Genomic DNA, 23,635 nt, shown 5'->3' on the forward strand with positions numbered 1-23,635 from the left:
TAAAACAATAAAGCTGAACCGGCAATAGTTCATTGATTTAAAATCCAGCTATCAAATCCAACTTGGCATAAAATGGAGACAATTCAGCCAGCAGCAGACACTTCAACTAGCATACTGACAAAACTCACCCCCTCTACACACGCCAATAGCTAAAACAGACCAATCTGCATTGCTGTCAATCTGCAAAGACTAAGGCTGGGATACTCTTTTTGGCTCCACAGACTAGATCCTTATCAGATTCTGGCCTCTGTGACTGCCCAGCTGTCAATCACCTGATGTCACAGTGATGTGTTCGGTGTTTGGGTGCTTTGAAGTCACAGAGCCCTGCGTGGTGCTTTAAAATGACGGAGGGTTTAAAATCCAGCCCCCCCCCTCCAGAAGTGTGTTAGACAATGGTTGCCTAGTCACAGATGCCCTTTTGGGGGGCAAACTCCCTCATGTTGGGGAGTTCTGCCAGTCCCCTTCCCTGCCCATGTTAAGAATGCAGTAAGAGTCCTCTTGGATCAGGCCAGTGGTCCATTTAGCACAGCATCCTGTTCTCACAGTGGCCAGCCAGGTGCCCCAATGGGAAGCCCACAATCAGGACCCGAGTGTAACAGCAACCCTCTCCCCCTGACTTTCCCAACAACAGGCATCCATAGGCATATTGCCTCCAACAGTGGAGGTAAACCATCGCCATGATGGCTCATAGCCATTGATAAACTTACCCTTCAGGCAAAATCCAAATACATATTTATTTGTCCAGGCACCTGGAAGGGAACATTCGGGGCACTGCAGATTTAAATAATCACTTTAATGATTGTTTTGAGTACAGCCCTATCAAATTTAATGTTACCAGCTGCCTTGGGCACCCTTTGAGGAGAAAGGGTGGTATATAGATTTAATAAGCAGAGATGCAAACATTGAAGTTTCCTCTTTATTTCGCATCCTCCCAAGTTTTGCTTTTCGCGTGAAAGCAGAGCTTCTAACTGTATGCAAAGAATACGCTGTTGAAAAAAGAATACGCTTTTCTGTGCAACTGCCCCCCCCCCGCACTGCCCCGCAAACCCCTTTATTAGTGTATTGTAATATAGAAGACAATAAAATTTGGTGAGGGAAGAGAGGCATGGCCAATAGCAGCAACATGCAAAGTTAATTTTCATTCAGTTTAAGGATTTGATTTTTTAAAAAGGAAAAAAAACCATGGCCAATGAAAGATGCTTATCAAGTATCAAGACTCTATGAGAAAAGCCATCCATGGGCCCCAGGCCAAGAACTTAACAAATAAATGACCTCCCAACAATAAAACTTAAACCTACCATGTAGACTTTCATTAGCCCATGTTGTCGCCAGTGTTTATTTACAGCAAAACTCTCTTTTTGCAGATAACACAGTCTGCTACCCTCAGTGTTGACTTCCCCTGGTTTTTTTTTCTGTGTGTGCTTTCTATCTGCACTTATTATTGAATAATTTTCTTTATATATAAAAAAGCAACAGGATTCCCTCTGAACCCAATACTGTCTGCCTTAACTTTTATTAAAGGGGCTCTGCTTTTTCTCAAGAAGACATTTTTGTCGCAGATTAATGGCTCGAGCCAAGCCAAAGGCTGCTCTGAGTTTACGCTGGATTCTATTAAAAGGGAAGCAGCTGTTAACGTTGCAGATTTATCACATTTAGCTTCCCCCTCCTCCTTCTCCCTACTGATGTTTGACCTTAGCTATAAATGTTTTGAGGTGCTCATTGTTTTTCTTTCAGAGTTCTTTTTTCTCCACCCATTATTGCTGCTGAACATCTTAAAATTTTTGAAGCTGACATTATATTGGCTCTGTCAGATTGGACAGATGAGGGCTTTGCAATTAAAAAAAAAACAATTTGGTGCTGCAAAAAAAGCAGAAGGATAAATACTTACTTTTTATCTATCTATGTATTGCCCATCCTTCATTCTAAGGTCCCTGGATGGGTCGCAAAATTAAAGCACAAAATTAAAAACAATTTACAATCATAAAAATGAGATGGGTCCTAAAATATATATACAGCTCAAGTGTCAAAAATCCAGGGTAAAGTGGTGCATCTTTGACCTTCTCTGGAAGCTGTACAATGAAAGTGCCAGACGCAGCTCTATGAGGAGGGAGCTCCACAGTTTAGGGGCTGCCACAGAGAAGGCCCTGGCCTTATGAGGGCGGAGGAACCAGCAAGAGGGCCCACTCTGCCGATCTCAGCACCCAATAGGGTCTGTACAGAAGGCAGTTTTTCAATCCAGGCCTTCTTTTAAGGAGTCCTCTCTCCCTTTCTCCCCTAGCCTTCTCAATCACCTGCATGAAATTTCTTGTCGCCTCTGGCTACCAGGCTAGAGATGTCTTTAAAGCTTGGTTTAAAGGGCACCATTAAAGCTAGGGGAACGGCTCTTTGTCTTGTCTTTTATTTCAGCTTCATTCAGTTGATCCACATACACATTTCCCTCTTCAGGAGTATGTGCGCAACACAATGCCAACAACGTAAATGGGAACTCGAAACATAGCAATCCTGTAAGGGCCACAACTCAGCAGTAGGAAATTTCAAACGCCGACCCGTCTGGATGGATGAATACGGTTGAAGATGCTGCTGTGGTTACAAGGGTTCATGCGATATTTGAATTCCTGGGTTAGGTTCCTAAATTGTTTAGTCTGCCTTCTGTTGCTCTTTATTTAAGCGGGGGGGGGGGGGGGAGACACACACAACACAACCCACTCCAGCATACAGTAAGAAAAGATCAAACACCGATCAAATGAGGCATTGCAATCCAATGCACTCAGGCAGGTCAGAAATGAAGGAGAAAGGCATCTACTTCACTTCAATGCTCAATTAAATATGTTCTGTGCCACAAACAAACGTGGGTAGACTTCAGGATTGCAGAATCTACTGAGGCTGATGAAGTGGAGCCGGGTGTCTGGAGGGCATTGGGAGGGCGGTACACCCACTGGCAGCACAATCCAAACCCGGGGTGAGAGAGTTTGGATCTGGCGGGTCTTGTTTTTTCATAACCTGAGCCAGGGTTACACCAGTCCCTGACCCCGGATAAGCTTGAGATACCCCCGTGCAGGTCTCCAAAAAGGGGTGTTCCAGGGGCATGGCAGATGAGGCAAAGACAGACTTCCACCTATTCCAAACCATTTTCATCTCAGTCATGTGACTTAGGACCCAGTCTATCAGAAAATCCCAGTCCGTTGTTACCATTCAATAGGCAATCGGGGGGGGGGGGGAAGGATATAGAACAGGCCAGTAAACGGCCCATGGGCAGCTCCACCACCCTAGAAACACCTACGTTTCCGAGCACAATTCAAAGTGCTGGTGTTGACCTTTAAAGCCCTAAACGGCCTCGGCCCAGTATACCTGAAGGAGCGTCTCCACCCCCATCGTTCTGCCCGGACGCTGAGGTCCAGCGCTGAGGGCCTTCTGGCGGTTCCCTCATTACGAGAAGCAAAGCTACAGGGAACCAGGCAGAGGGCCTTCTCGGTAGTGGCACCCGCCCTGTGGAACGCCCTCCCATCAGATGTCAAAGCGATAAATAACTACCTGACATTCAGAAGACATCTTAAGGCAGCCCTGTTCAGGGAAGTTTTTAATCTGTGATATTTTAGTGTATTTCTGGTTTTTATGGAAGCTGCCCAGAGTGGCTGGGAAACCCAGCCAGATGGGCAGGGTACAAATAATAAATTATTATTATTATTATTATTATTATTATTATTATTATTATTATTGTTCAGAGTTAGGAGCTGAGCCAGATGACCCTGCCTAAAGAATAGGGCCTTTTTAGTGTTGGCTTCATGTCCCTGGGAACACCCTCCCTCAAAAGGCATGTTTGACACCTTCTTCTTTTTTTAGGTGAGCCTTGGACTTTCCTTTTTCAATCTGTCTTTGTGTGAAGAGGTGGTCAGGATATTAAAATAATACTGCTCATATATATTTGCATTTTATTATTATATATTTGATTGTATATATTGGTTTGCAGATCCAAGGTGATTTTTGCTGATCTTTTACCTCTTGGTATTTTAATTACCTCTTCATATATATTTAATGTAAGACCCCTTGAGTAAACTCTCTCATGTTTTGAAAGGTGGCACAGAAATTCTTAAATAAATACATATATGGGAATGGTCAAGAGGTAGAAAAATGTGAGGTAAATTAATTGTGGCACAATGCAGGCCAAAAATCACACAGAATAAAACCAGGATGCCTTGCAATGTGTGTGTCTGTACCACAATTCTAAATCTGTCTCCTTTACTGCAAGCAAGTTCAGTTCTTTGGGTTTTTTCTCAGGACACCTGAAGGTCACGTTAGTCTTTTATAATCATTTGTCCTCCTGTTTTAAAGGGACGTTCCATCTGTGTCCTCCATTGTCTAGCAATGTCAGTCTCTCTGTTGAACTTTAATCCAGTCAGTTGATGGAGGCGAGTGTATTCACTTAAGCCCTTGAGGTCGAATCTGTTCCCTTTTGAAAATCATCAGCTCTCTTTGGGGAAGTGAGGTTGAGCAGCTGACAAGACAAGTGGTGATTTTGGGGGTCTTGACAGAAGGGAGACTTAATGTTGATTTCTTGAGTGCCTACTTGCTTCTCCTTTCTTGATCGGAGGAGATATAACTGAGGAAATATTGCGTTCCTGTGCGTTATGCAGGATAATGGTCAGATTTATGAACCTTGCCTCTGAAAGAGTTTTTTTAATGCGCTTTCAGGGATGGCGGCGACAGGCCAAGGCTTTGGGGTCGGAAGAAGGTGGTGCTGCCGTGGGGGAAGGAACAATGTTAAGGGCTTGATCTCTCCAGAAGCCCAAGTGCGGCTTCTCTGTACCACAGAGGATCATCTTATTTACTTGCCTTTTCTGACATCTACAAGGCTGGCTTGTTAAGAGAGAGAGTTCTGGATATGGAGTGTGCGTGTTGTTTTACAGCCTGGCATCTGAGCTTGAGGGAAATGTACAGAACCTGAAATGGTTATGGGGCTTTCTTGGAGCTTCTAGAAGCTACCTTGTTCTTAGAAATGTATTTGTTCAAGTAATGTACAGTTAGGCCTAGAACAGGTGTGGAGAATCCTTGGTCGTCCAGATGTCACCAAACTACAACTCCCATCACCCCTAGCCATTGTCCATGCTTCCTAGGGCTGATGGGAGTGGTACTTCTGCGGTATCTGGAGGGCCAAAGGTCCCTTACCCTTGGATTGTGTGTCCATGCAATACAAAGAACATTTGAAGGTCTCTGTTTGAGGACTGTCCCGTCCAAGTGCGTTAGGTCTAATCAGGCCAGCGACCTCGATATGGATTATCTACTGCAGCACAGTAACTTTGAATTTGAACATGGCTTGGCCATGTTAACCAATAGTGAATGGCCCGTCTAGTCCAGTGGCCAGCCAGATGCCTGTGGGAAACCTGCAAGCAGGATTTGAGCAGGAGAGCAACTCTCCTCTCCTCTGGTTTCTAGTAGCTGGTATTCATAAGCAATACTGACTATGGAGGGAGAGCTCAGCCATCATGGCTAGAAGCCATTGATAGCCTTATCCCTCCACGAATTTCTCCAATCATCTTTTAAAGCCCTCTGAGTTGCTGGGAGTCACTGCCTCCTGCAAGAGCATGTTCCAGAGCTGAACTGTGTGCTGCGTGAAGGTGTACTTTCTTTCATATTTCCTAAATCTTTGAGCATTTAGCTTCATTGGATGTTTCTCTGATATCATCATGCCCACTGAGTCTCCTTTTTTTGGGTTTGATGATCCCGTTTAATGGCCTTTCCTCTTCCCAAGCCAGTCTGTGACTGACCATTATGGACAGTTGCAAAAATCTGATGAAAAGTCAGGAACTTGTCTGGACTTCAAAGCCAAGGTGTCTAATATCACTCCTGTGAAAACCTAGGAGGGAATTCATCCCATCTGCTCATGACTAAACTCTTCCCAGCAAATCTGTGCCACCGATGACAGAATATGTATTTTCTTTTTCTTTAAAAAGCCCCCGCTGCTGTCTATTAAATAAAGGAATTCTCCTCTCTAATTCAATCCAGGCCCCAAATATTGTCCTGTCTGTTAATGTTGGAATCAAACAAAAAGATACAGTTATGCCAACAGTTCATGGAAGCCTGAAGGTGTCATAGAACCTTAGAGTTGGAAGGGACCCAAAGGGTCATCTAGTCCAACCCCTGGTGTCCTGGCGTTTTCTCTCTTGATGCACTCTCAAATAGGTTTCCTTCATGTCCAGAGCGTAACAGGGATGTTCTACTAAATAATATTAATTAAATGCCATTTTTCATAGAGAAGGGGTAATGGGTTTTCAGAGGGGGGGGGGGAAATGCATCCTTCAGGAGAAAACTGAAAAGGGGTGGAGTAGAGGTGGTAGGGATGCCAAGCTCTAAACTGGCCCCTATTGGTTTGTTGTGATCAAGTTGCTGCTATACCTTGAAACATCTGTATGTCTACCTACCTGGGCTGGCCCTACTATTAGGCAAAATAAGACAGTGGCCTCAGGTGGCAGTTCCTGAGGGGCAGCCATTTCCTCCAGGCATTTCTGTTAGTGGACGGAGCCACACAGTCTGCCCTAAGCTCCCTAAACTAGTCTGCTGCCTCAGCTGCAGCAGTATGTCACCAGTGTTGGAAGTAAAATTCAGCTGCCAGTCTCACTGGTCCCTGTGCAGGGAAGCAGGGAGAGGGTGCCATCTTGTCCTTCGCATCAGGGAGCAAATGGCTTGGGCCAGCCTTATTACTCACCTTCCTCCTTTTGTGCAGCATCCCAAATGAAAACGCCATTCTGTGCTCAGAAGTCATGATAGAATCACGACCCAGAGGTTTGATTCCTTATCATCAGGGGATGAGGGCGAGGACTCTGAAGCAGAAGAGCCAAGCGCATGCAGGGCCAGTCCCAGATGTGCTACTGTCAAATGAACCTGCAGGGCCAGCACCGATCCTAGATTGAGAATGTGACACTGTCTGCCTTTGACTCAGAGGCTCCAATTCAGAATTACCAGTAAGACCCAAGGCTCCTCTGCTGTGTCACAGCAGGAGATCAGCAGAGAGGGCTGGGCTTCTTTAAGCAGAATAGCATCTTGCAGCACAGGTGGGGCTAACAATCAGGCTGCACCTGCTCTTACTCCTACAGAAGGCCTCAGGTTTAGCTTTCTCCTTTTTGGAGCAACTTCAGAGCTCTGTTTCCCAGGACACAACCTGGACTTTGCATCCAGCCTGAACCTTTCTTGTGTATTGTGTATTGCCTGAGGCTTGCCCACCTTGCCTTGCTTTGCACCACAGGTGGCTCTTACCTGGCTGCATTGCAGTACACAGCAGTAACAAGGTATGTCATCTCTGGTTGAGTTTATCCACCAAATGGCCATGGAAGAGCTACCAGCTTTGTTCTGAAACATTTGCCTTGGGAAATGTTTCTGTGCTACTTATTCTTCCTTAGATGGTTGGCACAGGCAGAGGATGTTGCATGTTCATGTTTATAGTGTTGTACAAGCGTTTGGAAGAGGGAAATGGATGAGCACAGTGGTGCCAAGGGTTGGGTGGGCTTGGAGATGCTATCCTTGAGCAAGAACAGGCAATGCAGGGCTGTCACTATCCAGCAGCAGCAACACCATATTGACTCCTAGCTCCTCTCCCTGTAATGTGGAGCCATGTGAACACACAATGTGGCCCTGTTGTGTGTTTCCTCCACTTCTCTCCAGCATTATTGGTTTCATAACTACATGCTAGGGAGAAAGGGTGGAGGAAACACACAACAGGGGCACATTGTGTGTTCACATGGCTCCACATTACAGGGAGAGGTGCTGTGGTTCAGCCTTCAGTAGGTTGGTTGGAAGTGATTCCTTTTGCTAGAAAGGTCAAAGCCTGCAGCCTGCTAGATGTTGCTAGCCTCCATCTCCCATTAGCCCCAGCTAGCCAGGATGGCCAGTAGCCAGAGAAGATTGGACTTGTAACCCAGTAATGTTTACAGGGCTTCAAGTTCCCTCCACCTGGTGTAGAACTTGCCATTTTTTCTGTCTTTGCTTTCTGTGTAGAGTTTCTTGTGAACGTGACAGTATAAAAACAGGTTACTTTGTCTTGTGGTACAGGAAGAGCAAGATATATAAGAGTTTCTCAAACCACATAATTAGGGGAAAAAAACTGTATAGGGTATGGGGAAAATATAAGAACTTATTAGAAAGGAAAACACATATGTGGTTGTCACCAACAGAAGCCCTTGCAAGGGAAAAAAAATTATTCACAGACAAATTGGAGTACATTATAGAGACTTGCTAACAGTCACCAGGGAGGAATATAAATTGAAAGAGTATGGAGAGATAAAGGATCAGGTGGCAGATTTGTTAAGTTACCATCAGTTGAATGCATCATTTAAGTTAGATAAAAAAATGTGGATTTGCGGAACAAAACTTGCAGCTTGAAAGAGGCTCCAGGGTTAAAATATTATCTAAAATGTATAATTTATTACCTGAGTGGGACACAAAGGACGAAATGGTGAAATCATCGATAAGTTGGGCCAGAGACGTGGGACAAAACATTGATTTTGCATTATGGGAACAACCGTGGAAATTAAATTTAACGTTTATGGCGTGCTACACACTAAGTGGAAAACTCATGAAGATGATGTACAGGTGGTATTTGATGCCAAACAAACCAGCAAAAATGTCAAAATCAACAAAGGGTAACTGTTGGAAATGTAAGACGGCAGAGGGATCCTTTTACCACATGTGGTGGTCGTGTAGCATAATTAAAAACTATTGGGAAATGATCTATAATGAACTTTAAAAAATGTTTAAAAAATCATTTCCTAAAAATTCAGAAGCATTTTTGTTGTGTTTAATAACAGCACAAGTTACCAACCAAAGAGAGAAATCCATTCCTGTATGTTGCAACAGCTACCCGTGTGTTATTAGTACAAAAATGGAAAACAGATAAGGTGCCAATGAAAGAAGAATGGCATTTCAAATTGTTAGAATATGTGAAGATTGGGGAGTGATCGTTAGAACAAGAAATCAAAATGATAAAAGACATAAGGAGGACTGGATATTTTTTATTGAGTATATGAAAAAGTATTATAAGCAGACGATCAACCTAGAAGGATGGTAAGATTCTCAGCAGTGTAAGAAATAACTAGAGTTAAAATAAGGAGTTGTGATAGATGTGGTGAACCAAGAAAACACAAGGAAAGGAGGAGATATAAGGAACCATGGAAGGAGAGGATGGGAAGTCAGTCAAGGAATGAATTCTGTTTTTCTGTTATTTAAATTTCTATTTTATTTATTTATTTCAGAGATTCTTTTCTTTTCATATTAATTTTGTTTATACCTTGCCTGTATTGAAATATATCAGAAATGCAAATAAATGCATCACACACACACACACACACACACATAACTTTGCCACAACCCTTGGACTGTGAATGTAAAGAGGATAAAATGCAGGTACGCCACTCTTCTTCTGTTCTTTCCGTTACTGCACAGGTGCTGGTAAGCGAGGACTCGGACAGCGATGGCATTGTGGCTCACTTCCCAGCACATGAGAAACCCATCTGCTGCATGTCTTTCAACCCTAGTGGTAAGTGACTTGTTTGCTCTTCATCTCATCTTATTCTGCTTGCTACAAACACGGGGGTGAGGGTGTAGCCTTCTGTTACTGTGGTTCTCAATGCAGTCTTGCTGGAAATCCCAGTCCAAGAAAGTCAGATGCTATTTCCATTTGTCAGTAGCCAAAGACATGGGCATGGTGTGGGGTTGCAGACATATAATCCTTGAGGAAGGATGCAGCTCAGGTGTAGAGTCCCTGCTTTGCATGCTGAAGGCCCCAGGTTCAGTTGCTGGAACCTCTAGGTAGGGCTGAGAATATCCCCTGTCTAAAACCCAGAAGAATCACTGCCAGTCAGTGAGGACAACATTGAGCTAGATCAGGCATAGGCAAACTCGGCCCTCCAGATGTTTTGAGACTACAATTCCCATCATCCCTGACCACTGGTCCCGTTAGCTAGGGATGATGGGAGTTGTAGTCCCAAAACATCTGGAGGGCCGAGTTTGCCTATGCCTGAGCTAGATGAACCCATTGCATAAGGCAGCTCCCTATGTTCATGAGTAAGGGATGGGGGACCAGCAGCGATCCTGTTGTTACTGACTCCAGCTCCCATGGCCCCTGACTGACTGGGATTGATAGAAGCTGGCGTCCTATGGCATATGGTTCCCCATATCTGCCACTGGGGAAGGAAGACACGACTTTGTAGCCTGCTGTCCATCTTCTTACCATTCTGAGATATTGGAAGCATTATATCTGCACTGGGTCAAGAAATTACATCCAATATCTGTAGGAAATGGGCATTAATGTATCTGAAAAGTTAGGTTAATAAAAGGTTTCCTCATCCGTTATATTCCAGTTGGAACAGATGTCACACGCACAGAGATTTTTCTTATTTTATTTCTTGAGGTTTGTGCAAATATTCTCATAGATTTGACACCACTTATCCTTTTGCACTTAATGCTTAACCTGGAGATGTAACTTGGACTTCTTTCTTAGTATTAGTGCTCCCCCCCCCCCCCGGTGATGGGTGGGGAGAGAAGTGATCTGAAAATGATATTTAAAGCCTCAAAGAAAGCACCTTTGGCCCTCTCCTTCCTACTTTCAGCTGAATAAGGCTTGTGGGCAGGTAGAATGCATCCTGTCCGTGTAATCTCGTCCAGCCGACAGCATAACTTGTTTATTATCCTTCCTACGACAAGAGTAATAACTTTTTGATTGACTGCATGGCGGTCAGTGAAACAGGGTCCGTGGAAGATCAAGAGCTTCCGCTTGCCTAAATTAATGAGTTTTAAAGTGAATTAAAATGCCTCGAAGAGGTTTGGGATGAAATCACATTTCAGAGAACAAAAACGGAATGGATGTCCTCTCTTTCCCCTGCTTACAGTGGCTAGTTGGACTTACGCTTGACAGCCCATCTGTTATGTCAGAACTCCTTAGTAACTGTGTGTGGCTCAGAGTTCTGTTGCTCTTACTGCTTGTGACAGGAGATAGTGGTGGGGAAAGGGGATGCTGTGTTTTAATCATAGCATTTGTAGATCTTGCCATGTATTTCTGTGTGGGGCTTCTGCACTCATGTGCCCCATTTCCAGCACTTGCCCCTGCCTGCCACAGTTTTTGAACTGGGATGTAGACTTGCTAAGGAGGTGTAAACCAGCTTTGCAAAAGAAGTTAAAAATCAACACCCTCCCATTTGTTAGCATGTTTGTTTGTCAACACTTTCATTCATTCATTTATTCAAAGCATTTTTATCCTGCTCTTCAGTTGAAAAAGGCCCCCCCTTACATTTATCTGTGATGAGACCTTCCCTGCCCTCAGACTTGCAATCTAAAACATTGTTGTTGGCACCCATCTGTCTCAGGAGACAATGGAGCGCACCTCTGGGGGTGAAGTTAAGCCTCTGGAGAATCACAGCGCCTGCTGTGGCTTCAGAAACTGGTAACTCATAACTTCTGCCTCCAGCATTGTTTTCGCTGTGTTGGATTAAAAACAAACTTTTAGAAAATAGATGATCAGCAATTTATTTTTCTCTACCCTTTCCTTTAAGAGCTCACATCAGCACACACAGGAGGACCCCATTTAATTAATTCATTGGGGTGATTTTGGGCCCGCCCTTCCACTCCAATTCTAGAGCACAAGGTGGCTTACAAAAAAAGTAATCACTACCAAATAATTCATCACTTAAAAATAAATAAATTACACTTGGCCCTCCAGATGCTGTTGGACTCCAACTCCCATTATTCCTGACCATTGGCTGTGCTGGCTAGGGCTGGTGGGAACTGGGAGTCCAGCAGCATCTGGAGAACATAATTTGGAGAGCTGCAGGTCTTCCATCCTTGCAATTTACAAATACATTAGAGCAATAATGCCAATGTCCTTAGAATGACCCTGCGAGGTAAGCTAGGCTGAAAGAGCTCATGGTCCAAGGTCTTCCGGGGAGTTTCAGCAGCAATTCAAACGCAGCAGCAATTCAAACCAATAGCCCTGTAATGTAAGCTAGGCTGAAAGAGCTCCTGGCCCAGGGTCATTTGGGGAGTTTCAGCAGCAGTTTGAATGCAGCAACAATTCCAACCCATGCTGGTCCAGATCCTGCCACCCGCTGACTTTTACTTTGCCAGAGGCCACCCAGTGAGTCTAAAGGTGCGTTTGCACCCTGGTATGTGAGATCCACAGCCAAACGCCACAGGATTTTTTTCCCTATTAAAAGTTTCATTAGGCGGAATTAAGCCTTGAATCATCTCCCTTATTTAAAGAGGTCCAAACAGTTTACAAACATCACGGATGCTTACAGTGACCCTGATAGAAACACATCTGACCTGTAAATGTAAATCCACAAGTTCTCCTCGACCAAAGGCGCCTCGGAATACAGTTTGGGAGGTCGTCACAGACGGGAGGAACCTACACCATAGGAGGCTGGTTGATTAAGATGTTTATGAATTGGCCTCCAAGCTCTTAATGTTGTACATGACGCTCTGCCAGGAATTCTAAGTGTGTGTAATCTTGATAACAAGAGGAGGAGGGGAAAGGATTAAATTGTTATCCAGTAGAATCAATTGCTCCATCTTAGGCCAGGCTAGACTAAACGGGCGATTTGTCTAGCCTCCGGTCTCCAGGATCTGGGCAAGCGACTCCTGTATTATTGAGCGTACATTATTAAAAGACATATTGTAATTTAGGTTGGAAATGAGCAAGTTGCTGAGCTAATAACGGCAAAAGTTATTGAAGTAATTGTGTCTGTCCTGTCTGTTTCCACCACAAGCGGTTTAATAGGACATTGGTTTTATGTGGTCTGCTGGGCCTGAGTTGTTTTGGAATTTTCCTACAGTTCCACAGGTTCCTGAGTAAGACAGGGCTTTCCTAAGGTGGCATCAATTAGTACCAGCTGCAAAGGTTAGGGTTCATCACCTAATCCAAGGGTGGGGAACATCTGTGGCCCTATCTTGCCGCCTTCAGTTTGCTCTACGGGGACAATGCAGTTGGCCTACCAGACAGTTGTCTTCAAGTTTTATTGAGATTACATATGTCAAGCAACGCTGATCATTCTGATGCTGTACATATACTGTGGAGTAGCAGCGGCAGCAGGATGTCCCCCAAATGGTGAAGAATATTTGACATCTACAGCACAGACTGCCACGTTGCACTTGGAATATTCCAACCGAAGAGCACACCATGGCGATGGGTGTCTTGGCTACTGATGTTACAGCAGTGATGTAGCATCGGTTGCCTGCGCCCAGCCCAGACGGGCACATGTGCCAGGCCTCCAGCCCAGCCCTCGCCACTGACACCACTGGAGTGACCCCGCTCTCACTGAAGCAAACTGGGGCCACAGCCAGCCAACGTGGCCCTTGGAGGCCAGAGAGGAGCACTGGGCTGGGCCACGCTGGGGCACCTGATTCACGCCCTCTCTAAAATTGTGTGCTCGGCCCCTTGGCCTCCCTGGTACCACACTGATTCTCAGCCTTGCACACAGAGAGAGTTTAGCTGTATGTGGAGAGCCTCTGGCCCTCCAGTTGTTGCTGAACTACAGCTGCCATCATCCTTGGCCATTGGCCATGCTGATGGGAGTTGCGAGTTTAGCAGCATCTGGAGGGGCCAAACCTTATTGTTGCTTCCAGGGAGTTGGGGTTATTGGACAGATAGTGGGGAACTGGCTTCCCAGAGGAAATGTCATAGGTTCCAGCAACACACATCATCACAAAGGTTGCTGCTGCGTATTGCGGGATTTCAAAGTTCGTTTCTGTGCAGGAAATCATAGCATGTGATATGACTCATGAAACCCATGCAACAGAGATTATCACCCCCTCCATGTTGTTTTCTTCATGGCCTTTTTTTTTTAAAGTCTTTGCTGTCCCGATTCCTTGGCTCATGTAGGGTTTATATTGCCCTGAGTAGCATTTATGAACAGACCGCTTCGAAGCCTGTTTATATAATGCCATTAGCACTTAACTGTTAGCAATTATACAGGCCCTGCAAAGCTATTTTCATAGGCTGTATAATAGGGCTCTTAAAAGCAGCGGCGCTACTTGTTAAAAAGGTATTCTAGTGAATTTTGGAGAAGTCCATAAAACATCGATATAAGGAGAACTTTTCATGCCTGATAATGCAGAGATGGAGTGGAAAGGAAGGGTGTTGGGGGGCATGAGCTGCCAAGTCTAACCTCTTCTCTAGACTAAGTGGCTTTAGGTAAACTGCTGTCCCCTCAGCCTTTTTAAGTACAATCTGGGGATAATTAGCACTGGCCTACTTTAAAGGTTTGTTGTGAGGACTGCTGAGCAGTGCACAGAACACCCTCCAATGCCCTAAGTATTATGGGGTATGCTTCCTATAGCATGAATTATTATTTTTTTTACAACAGCCTCCCCACCTTATGTTCTTATATTTGCTATGAGAATGGCTATTCCTATTCCCTGTCCTTATTTTGCTCAGTGAAATGTTGGAGAGTACAGTTAGTGCTCACTACTGATGCCTGCCCTGGGGTCATCTTTGAAAAGGTGGCTGGGTCTAGGAGTTGTCATTTTAACTCCCCACAATGCCCTGGGGTGACGCCATGTCTAGGGCACATGACATGCAAAGTTAAAATAGTCATAATAATAACAATTGAAACAATAATAATTATTTATCTGCTGCCCATCTGACTGGGTTGCCCCAGCCACTCTGGGCGGCTTCCAGCAAACTATAAAACCACAGTAGGACATCACGCTTTAAAAACCTCCCTACGCAGAGCTACATAGTGGTTCCCCCACAAAGACTCTCAAGGCTGCATAGTTAGGTAAATCAGTTCAGATCGGCTATAGGACACTTTCCTCAAACATGAGCTAGTTCAGCCCTTCTGGAAACAAGAGGACAAGATTGAGGGATCTATCTATTTATTTATTTTAAATGCTGTAAACGGGACACGTACAGCATACCAGTGAGTTGGGGTGGGGGCGACAGGAGACAAGGCTTCCTTGGCTGCTCAGTTTGCAACGTGCTGTGTATGGGATCTATTCATAGAAGCTGAAATTAAAGGACGCCGTTAAAATGCTGTTGTGAACCAGCCAGTCCGACAGCTGCATTGAGTTTGTTTTTCAATTTCCCACTGCCTTTCTTGTTTATTAGCTGTGACTCTGAGGTCAGAATTAAAACAAACATTTTAATGGCAGCATTTACAGTGTTGGCAGTGGGCACCCCCTGGCTCGGCGCTGTGATCTGGAGTGGTGGTGGTGAGCCGTATGGGTGGCGCATGACATGCCCCTCCAGACTTTAAACATTGTCGCAACAGGAGAAACCTCCCCCACTTCTCCCTCTCAACCCCCCCCCCCCATGCTGTACATTGCCAGTAAATCACATTTCTGATAAGAATCGCACAATCTGGACTTTTCAGTCCAGAGGAACTGGCTACGCTTGAATTTTGTTTCAGGGGGCCCCAGGAGGGGGAAAATAAATGTATATGTACACATTTTTTCCTCCCAACCCTACACATTCCCGTGGTTTGCTCTGACAGATAATCTAAGATTCACAAGCTTTGTAAGACAATTGCAACTGAAGGTACTTAAGGGTTCAGGTAGATGCACTCCTGTGCTGTCATGCTGCTATGTAAGAAGATCCTTCTGGATCAGATCAAAGACCCATTTAGTCCAGCATCCCGTGCTCCCAGTAGCCCCCAAACAGGATGTGTTTGGGAAGCCCCCAAACAGGACGTGAGGGCCATAGCCTTATCCTGCTGCTGTTCCCCTAAAGGTAGCATATACTCATCATAACTAGGAGCTACTGATAGCATCAACCTCTATTACAGTGGTACCTTGGGTTACATATGCTTCAGGTTACAGACTCCGCTAACCCAGAAATAGTACCTCGGGTTAAGAACTTTGCTTCAGGATGAGAACAGAAATCATGCTCCGGCGGCATGGCGGCAGCAGGAGGCCCCATTATCTAAAGTGGTACCTCAGGTTAAAAACAGTTTCAGGTTAAGAACGGACCTCTGGAACGAATTAAGTTCTTAACCCAAGGTACCACTGTAATTGCATGGCTCCATTGGGAAAGCAAAGTGTATGCTCTCTCTCTTTCCTCTTTTTCACTCTCTGGCGTGGGGCTGGGGGCTGATCCAGGGGAGAGAGGAGACCAGAGGGGGTGGTACTCAGAGATCAAAATGTGTCCACGGGTCCCAAAAGCTTGTTTACCCTTTAGCCAATGCAAAATGTGTGTGTGTGTGTGTGTGTGTGTGTGTGTGTGTGTGTGTAACAGAATCCCTTAGCCAGGATTGATCAGATGTGGCAAATAAGGTGTTGAGTCCTGGAAAGGGATGTAGTTTTCCTAACAAGTGGAACGCAGCCACTTCATTTTCTGGCAGCCAGACCCATGGCATGGTCTTGCAAGCGGAGTGTTAAGATGACAGCTCGGTGTCCAAAGTAAATCTTCCATCCCGAGTCAACTTTGGAATAGCCCAGATTTTCTGGCACAGCACACTACTTCCACTGAGTCACCAGAAGGCCAGTCTTTTATTTGCCGTAACCAAAATGCGACCGACTGAGCCGCGTTCTTTCCACAAGCCGGCAGCACTTGAGAAGCCCCCCGTAACATGTGCCCAGCTGTGGCTGTCAGCACAAACACAAATCTAAGGATGTGTAAACCTTTGTCCCTTCCTATCTGCAAACATTTCAGCTTTCTCACGTGATGGCACCTTACATAGGACTTTCCCCAGCCGTCTTGTTGGTTACCTGTTACAGATAGGTAGCCGTGTTGGTCTGCCATAGTCAAAACAAAAAAAAAAATTCCTTCCAGTAGCACCTTAAAGACCAACTAAGTCAGTTCTTGGTATGAGCTTTCGTGTGCATGCACACTTGGTATCTGAAGAAGTGTGCATGCACACGAAAGCTCATACCAAGAACTGACTTAGTTGGTCTTTAAGGTGCTACTGGAAGGAATTTTTTGTTTTGTTTTGTTGGTTACCTGTTTGCAAGTAAGGCAAGTGATGAGGTTGGTTTTTGCAATCTGGAATGGAGTTACTTTTTACTTCAGATGCTGATCATGCTGCACTGCTGCAGAGTAGGTAAATAGACTGGTAACACTTTTTTTTTTTCTAGGCTAACTGTTAAGGTCAATGCCTAGACTGCTGTTTTGGCAGACAGCCTTGCTGTCCTCTTGCATCATCAAACGACAGCCATCACTGCAGTGAGATCAGTGCTCCAGCTCTGGCATGTGCTGTGGTTCCCTGTCATGGAGAGAGCATAGCTCAGTAGCTGAAAGGGATGTTGGAGCATTCCACCAGAAATGGAAACATTAGCAGAAATCGTCCCAATTCACATGTTTCTCTGAGATGAGGCATGGAAATCCTGCAAGTGAATGCAAACAGTATATGCTAGCATGGTTTTGAGTCCACAGTAACATTTATGGACTGGCTGGATGCAAAGGGGAGGTGGGGGGCACCAGTTGAGGAACCCCCAAGGGAATTTAAGGACTAGTGGGAATGCAATCAGCATCTACCCCAGAACAAATTTTGATGGTATAATGGGGAGCTTTGTTGTAATTTTTTGGCACGTTTGCTGTAGAAGTAGCTCTTGTAGTAGAATGATTATTACTTCCAGTGGCAGAAGCAATATTTCAGCTTTCAATTTTTAATGCCGAAGCTTAACCCAGAGCTATAAATGTTACGATTTGAGTTAAACATTAGTGCAGTGGTAGATAAACATACATTCTGTGTTGCCACTAGCACTGCTCTCGTGGTTTCCCTCGCTTAGCAGCTTCACAATGAATTAAATCTCGTACTGACTATTCTCCAGGTTCAGTTTTCCAGGTAGAAGTTAGCAATTTTGAAGGTGCAGAAATATTTTCCACACTTCTTATTTGCACTGATCATTCAGACAGTCACCTCCCCACCTCATTTCCTTTCGCTACTGTTGCTTCCTCACTTCAGAAACAATCATACAGGTTATGATTCCCAACCAGGGATCACACAGCAAATGGAACGATGTCACAGTGCAGCCTAGAATCTCGAAGGGACCCTAAGGGTCAATAGCGAACCATATTTGATTACATCTTGATGTCACCATGGGAAAATGAGAGCAGAGGAAATGAAAAACCAAATGCTTTTAGCAAGAAGCACTGGGAAATTACCAAGATGGGGCAGGTATCTTTCAGAGCAGCAGAAAATCTTTGCAAAAACTGAGTCAGTTGGGCTCCAATGTGAAGCTGCATATTTAACTCAGAAGTTTTGCTTTCTTGTCTGAGATATAGGCACTGATGGGCAGATAATGACAATGGGCAAGCAACTGAAATAGGAGCTAATGTGGGGAGGTCATTATTTGGGGGCAGAGGCAGGGAGGTGGCCAAGAGTTCTGTGCGAATGGGAAGAAGGAAGAAGATTCCATGGCCTGACTAGGAAGTTAGGATGTCATTCCAACTGTGTACTGACCGCATGAATGAATAAAGGCTGAAAGCCAAGTCCTTAATATGGAGACAGAGGGAGAGGAAGGGAGACAGGAAATACCACAGGCTGAGTAAGGATCAACGCTAATGGGAAAGATATTATTTTATTTATTTAATATTACAATTATTTATATCCCGCCTTTCAGGATACAGCTAAACATTAAGCTACATTAAAACACACACACACTCAGCAAAAGTCAACTTATTAAAAGTCACCAGGGTACTTTGGGTTAGTTGGTAGCAGATGGTTCCTGTGGAGACTGGGTACCCAACTGGCACCATGGAAGCTAAGACTATCAGTGGCTACTAGCCACAATGACTCTGCTCTGCCTCCACAGTCAGAGACTGAAATGCTTCTGAATACCAGTTTCTGGAAACCACAGCAGTGGGGGGACACTTTCCCACATGCATCTGCTTGGCCACTTTGAGAACAGGATGGTGGACTAGATAGACCACGGGCTCTTCTTATGTTCTTACCTGCTGCTTCATCTTGACTGATACCCTTCCCACAAGGAAGCTGGTGGCATAACAGCCTCATTGCAAGAGAGGAGAGAGTCCCTCTGAAGCAGGCTTTATCTTAGAACTTTAAGCTGCGAAGACGGATAGAGGAATGGTGGTGGGCATTGTGTTGGTCCATCACACAAGTGATGCCTCTCAACCCAGCCTTTGCCAAACCTGCAAGCAGGATGCAAGCACAAGAGCACTTTCCCCCTGCTGTGGTTTCCAGCAAATGATACTCAGAAGCATTAGTGCCTCCGACTATGGAGGCAGAGCATAGTTATTGTGGCTAGTAGCCTTCAATAATTCTCTCCTCCACGAATTTGTCTAATCCTTTGTTAAAGTCATCTAGGCTGGTGACCATCACTGCCTTCTACCTCTAGACCTCTAGATTTTCTTTGCAGCCAGAGACATGTCCAGCACCTGAGACATTAAAATGCACTTGGAAGATCTGGTTCACTTTCAAAAGCCTAGTGTCCAGTAAATACGTGTTTTTGCGTTGTAATGTAGTAAATAATTGATCTTCCCTTCCACAGGCGTCACTCCTGCAGGCTGAGAGCTGTGAAAGGCAACACGTCTAATTTTTAAGCAGCAGCCCCCTCTTTGGCTCAGAGAGAGCTTTTCCACCCATTAATAACAGGGAAAATTAATGTTAGGCCTGCAGTAAAACAGATTAAACTGTGTACCCCTGTGGATGCCTGACTGCACCTCTAACAGAGCTGAAATTCCTCTGGTTAGTTAAATGTGGTATATTGAAATACGATGGTGGTCTTGGGTTAATAGTTAAAGAAGTTTAAATTGGAATTTTCTCCGCAGAAGTGTTTTCCCATTTATCAAAGTAAGTGGGGTTGGGGGCGGGGTTGTTAGATCGTTGAGAAGCCTCAATAACGCCTCACAGATTCTCTTCTTGGGTGAATTATCAAATTCATTTGTGTGTATTTGGGGACACAAGGTTGGCAGCAACATAGCTATTTGTGAAAAATAAAGACTAGCATGGTCCAGGCTTGTTTGAACCACAGTTCCAGGATAGGTCGGTTTTTACCCAAAAAGTATCAGGTTTGCAGTATTGAAACCCCATTGCAAATTAGTCCTGTTTCTTATTTCCACATGGACTTCACAGTTGGAGCCAAGTGCTATGATCCCCCAAAGGGTTTGTGTGCATGTGCATATATGAATATAGGGAACTCCCTTGGTCCATCATGTTCAGTATTTTCTACACAGACTGGCAGCAGCTCCCCAGGCTTTCAGGCAAGGTAGATTTTTCCAGCCCTTCCTGGAGATGCCCAAGGTTTGAACCTAGGACCTTCTGGGTGCAAAGCAGCAGTTCTACACTAGGCTATGTCTCTTGTAAGGGACGCAGGTGGCGCTGTGGGTTAAAGCCTCAGCGCCTAGGACTTGCCGATCGAAAGGTCGGCGGTTCGAATCCCTGCGGCGGGGTGCGCTCCCACTGCTTGGTCCCAGCGCCTGCCAACCTAGCAGTTCGAAAGCACCTCTGGGTGCAAGTAGATAAATAGGGACCGCTTACCAGCGGGAAGGTAAACAGCGTTTCCGTGTGCGGCTCTGGCTCGCCAGAGCAGCGATGTCACGCTGGCCACGTGACCCGGAAGTGTCTCCGGACAGCGCTGGCCCCTGGCCTCTTAAGTGAGATGGGCGCACAACCCCAGAGTCTGTCAAGACTGGCCCGTACGGGCAGGGGTACCTTTACCTTTTTTATGTCTCTTGTAAGGAAGGGGCCAGCCTCCATGGTCTTTATGTTAAGTGAGGGTGTCAGTGCTGTGGTGATTGAAGAGGAATCCCCCTCTGCCCAAATTTGACAGTGATTACCAAGCTTGCCATTTGGAGGAGATAACTGCAGGCAGTTTGAGACTGGGCTGTCATGCCATAGCCCTGGAGAGTCAGATTATCTCAGAAGGCCAACCCAGTGTCATTGTTGGATTCAGTAGCCCCTATATCTTCTTCCTTCTCTCTAAACAGCTGCTTCTTGAGCTAACCTTTCTTTATCCCATTGGCTGGCTCCCCAGCCATCACTCATCTCTCTGCTAGTGTTTTCATTCTTGACTGGGCTTCATGTGTAGATTAGAGACACCACCCTGCAGTTCAACAGAAGCTTATGGAACTTCCAGGTTCAGAAACAGAAAAATTCTCATTACCTGTGGAGCAATAGCAGGAGAGGGCTGGTGCCTCATTCACGCTGTGTAGAGTTAAAGTGCAATCCTAACCATCAGAAGTAAGTCCTGTTGAGATCAATGTTGAGATCGAAGTAGGTTTGATTGCAGCCTTAGACGATGGCTTTGATATCACAAGATAACTCTGTATTGTGTGAGTGACACATTAGCCCTTTTCGTTGTCAGTACCCAAACTGAGCTCACAGCCCTCCCACATACAAAAAATCCACTCCTGGTTTTCCTCCCAAGCTTTCTTCATTTCAGCAGGTGGGAAAAAGTATTGTCGTTATTGCTAAACAATTTGGAGCCAGACACCTGTGCAGATTACTGTGACTCACCCAGAGATCTGCTTGGTAGATTGCGATCTACTTTCTGCCCATCCTGAGCTAAGCTAGTGGTCATCACCACATTTTGAGGTGGTGCATTCTATAAATTACATGTTGTGTAAAAAATGGTCCTCTCTCAAAGTAGCCCCACCCTGTTTTGATTCACTGTTTTTGACATACATCCTTTGAGGGGGGCAATTCTGCACCAGGAGTGATCTGAATGACCCAGACACACCTTATAGCAAAGGTGTGGCAAAATACTGCTAATTGGAAGAGGAGCAAGGCCGGAACAATATATCATGCAGACATGACTTTGAGCTTTTGGGAGACTTTAATTACTCAGGTAAATAATTTCTCATTAGCATGCAAGCAATTCTCTCGTGGTTTGTTAGCATATGTCTCAGTACACAGTGTAGAAGCAAGGGACTGGATCCAAATAAGTTGTACCCATTGGAATAATATACCTGTTAGTCCTGCTCATTACTTTTAGTAGGTCTACTCTGAGTATTACTAACATGGAATACAATCCAGCTACTTTAAGGTCACCTGTGTAAAGATTCAGCTGTGTTGATGACAGAATCATGGGATTGGTACATTTGAACCTTACAGAGGTTAAGGTTAAAATAGGTTGCATGTACCATTGGTTCTACTTAGAGTAGACCCAGTTGAATTGAAGCAATTGGCCTTAGAGGCACAAGAAAGATTGTGTTTTCTTTCTAAGATGGCAACACTCAAAGGAACCTTTTTTAAAAAAAAAAAATTCTACTCTTGGCAGCTCAACCAGTGGCAAAACTATGTGCATCTAACTGGGTTTCATCAACAGCACAGCAATTAGAGAGGTGTTATAAATAGGGATGTATCTAAGAAATCTGAGCTGTGCTGGTTTCCTATATATATGTTTTTTACTTTTCTCTCTGTCTCTCTCTGTCTCTTCCTCTTCTTTAACTGCAAGTACCCAGCTGAGATTCCCTACCCTTTAATTTTGTCTTCTTGGGCTAACCAACTGACGCCTAGTTGAAAAGACTTATGTTGCTACACGGCCGCAGAAGCCGTCGGTTATCCCGTCGCCATCCCTGCTCGGGTCCTGGAGCCTTTTTCTGCATCTCATCAGCAAACTTTCAATCCCACCCTTTAGGCCAACCTCATCTATCAAGGGGGCAACGAGGAGAGGAAGCTCCCAAGTAAACACACAGCAGTGCTTAAACTCCTAATCACTCACGGCTTCCGCTTCCAGGCCCTATAATTAGAAGTTCTTCTTCTTCCTTGTATTCCCAGTTGACGCAAATTCTTTTTGTGGCTTGGCACCTTGCTTCAGGGCGTGGGTTTTAGTTTATGGCCAGCCCGGAGTCTGGTTTAGTCTTCTGATACTGCAGAAATAGCTTGTAAGCCACAATCTACATCTGTGCCCCCTTCTCCAACTCCCCCCTTTATGTCTATCCCCTCTGCATTTCTCCTCCCCCATCCCCAACCAGCCTTTATTTTCTTTATGCAAATGCACCTTATTTCATCCTTCACCAGATAGCATGCGTTGCAAATGGGAAGCTGTAAATTGAAGCCAATGGAAGTGCTCACTGTAACAAACTTTGGTGGTTGTTGCTGTGCGAGTGTGTGAGGTCTTTGTATCTTTTGCATGCATGGAAGGATAGTTAATTCCTCCTGAATGGGATTTTTCCATCTTCTCTGTGGATTTGAGAGGGAGGAGGAGGGAAACAATTGCTAACTGAACTTCACTTGCAAACCCCCACCCCCTTTTTACAAATGGCTTTGAAATGTCCACATGGCAATATCTGCTCGGCTCATAAATTCTTGCCAAGTTATTACACGTACACAAGAATTTGAACTCATTTCAGATGTTATCTGCTAAATGGGACAAATGTCAGTTTAAAAAAACAAGCAGGAAGGCCTGAAAATTTTTGGATTATGATTACTCTCCTTCCCCACTGGCGGGGTGGTGCTCATTCCCTCCAAAAATACGTTGGGGAGTGTTTGTGTTTCAGATGGAGGCATGGTGGAAGTGTGTGTTGTGAATACAGGTATAGTATTGTTATGAGTTGTGGGTGCCAGATTTCTAATCCCTATAATCCTAGCAAGTGTTAAAATATAAACCAGGCTAGCTTCCTCATGAGGTGATCACCTGGGTGAAGGGCCATTAATAAAACAAAAGAAAGGTGATGGGCCATTAAGAAAGCAAAAGAGAGGGGCTCTGTGGCAGATGGCAAATGTGTGGCTCTCCTCCTCCACCTTGCAGATAGTGA

At 44.9% G+C, this 23,635-nt stretch overlaps 1 protein-coding gene across 6 annotated transcripts in view; it reads left to right on the top strand.

Annotated features, from left to right (window-relative positions):
- The window catches only part of BCAS3 (BCAS3 microtubule associated cell migration factor), a 454,783-nt gene that overhangs the window by 90,482 nt on the left and 340,666 nt on the right, over nt 1-23,635 (top strand). For all 6 annotated transcript variants that reach the window (XM_083714443.1, XM_083714445.1, XM_083714447.1 and 3 more), the window contains exon 13: nt 9,430-9,523. In XM_083714443.1, the coding sequence (XP_083570569.1) occupies nt 9,430-9,523 (94 nt within the window). The remainder of the gene's footprint in view (nt 1-9,429; nt 9,524-23,635) is intronic.

Source organism: Podarcis gaigeae (assembly GCF_964106915.1).
Source record: "Podarcis gaigeae genome assembly, chromosome: 15".
NCBI lineage: Eukaryota > Metazoa > Chordata > Lepidosauria > Squamata > Lacertidae > Podarcis > Podarcis gaigeae.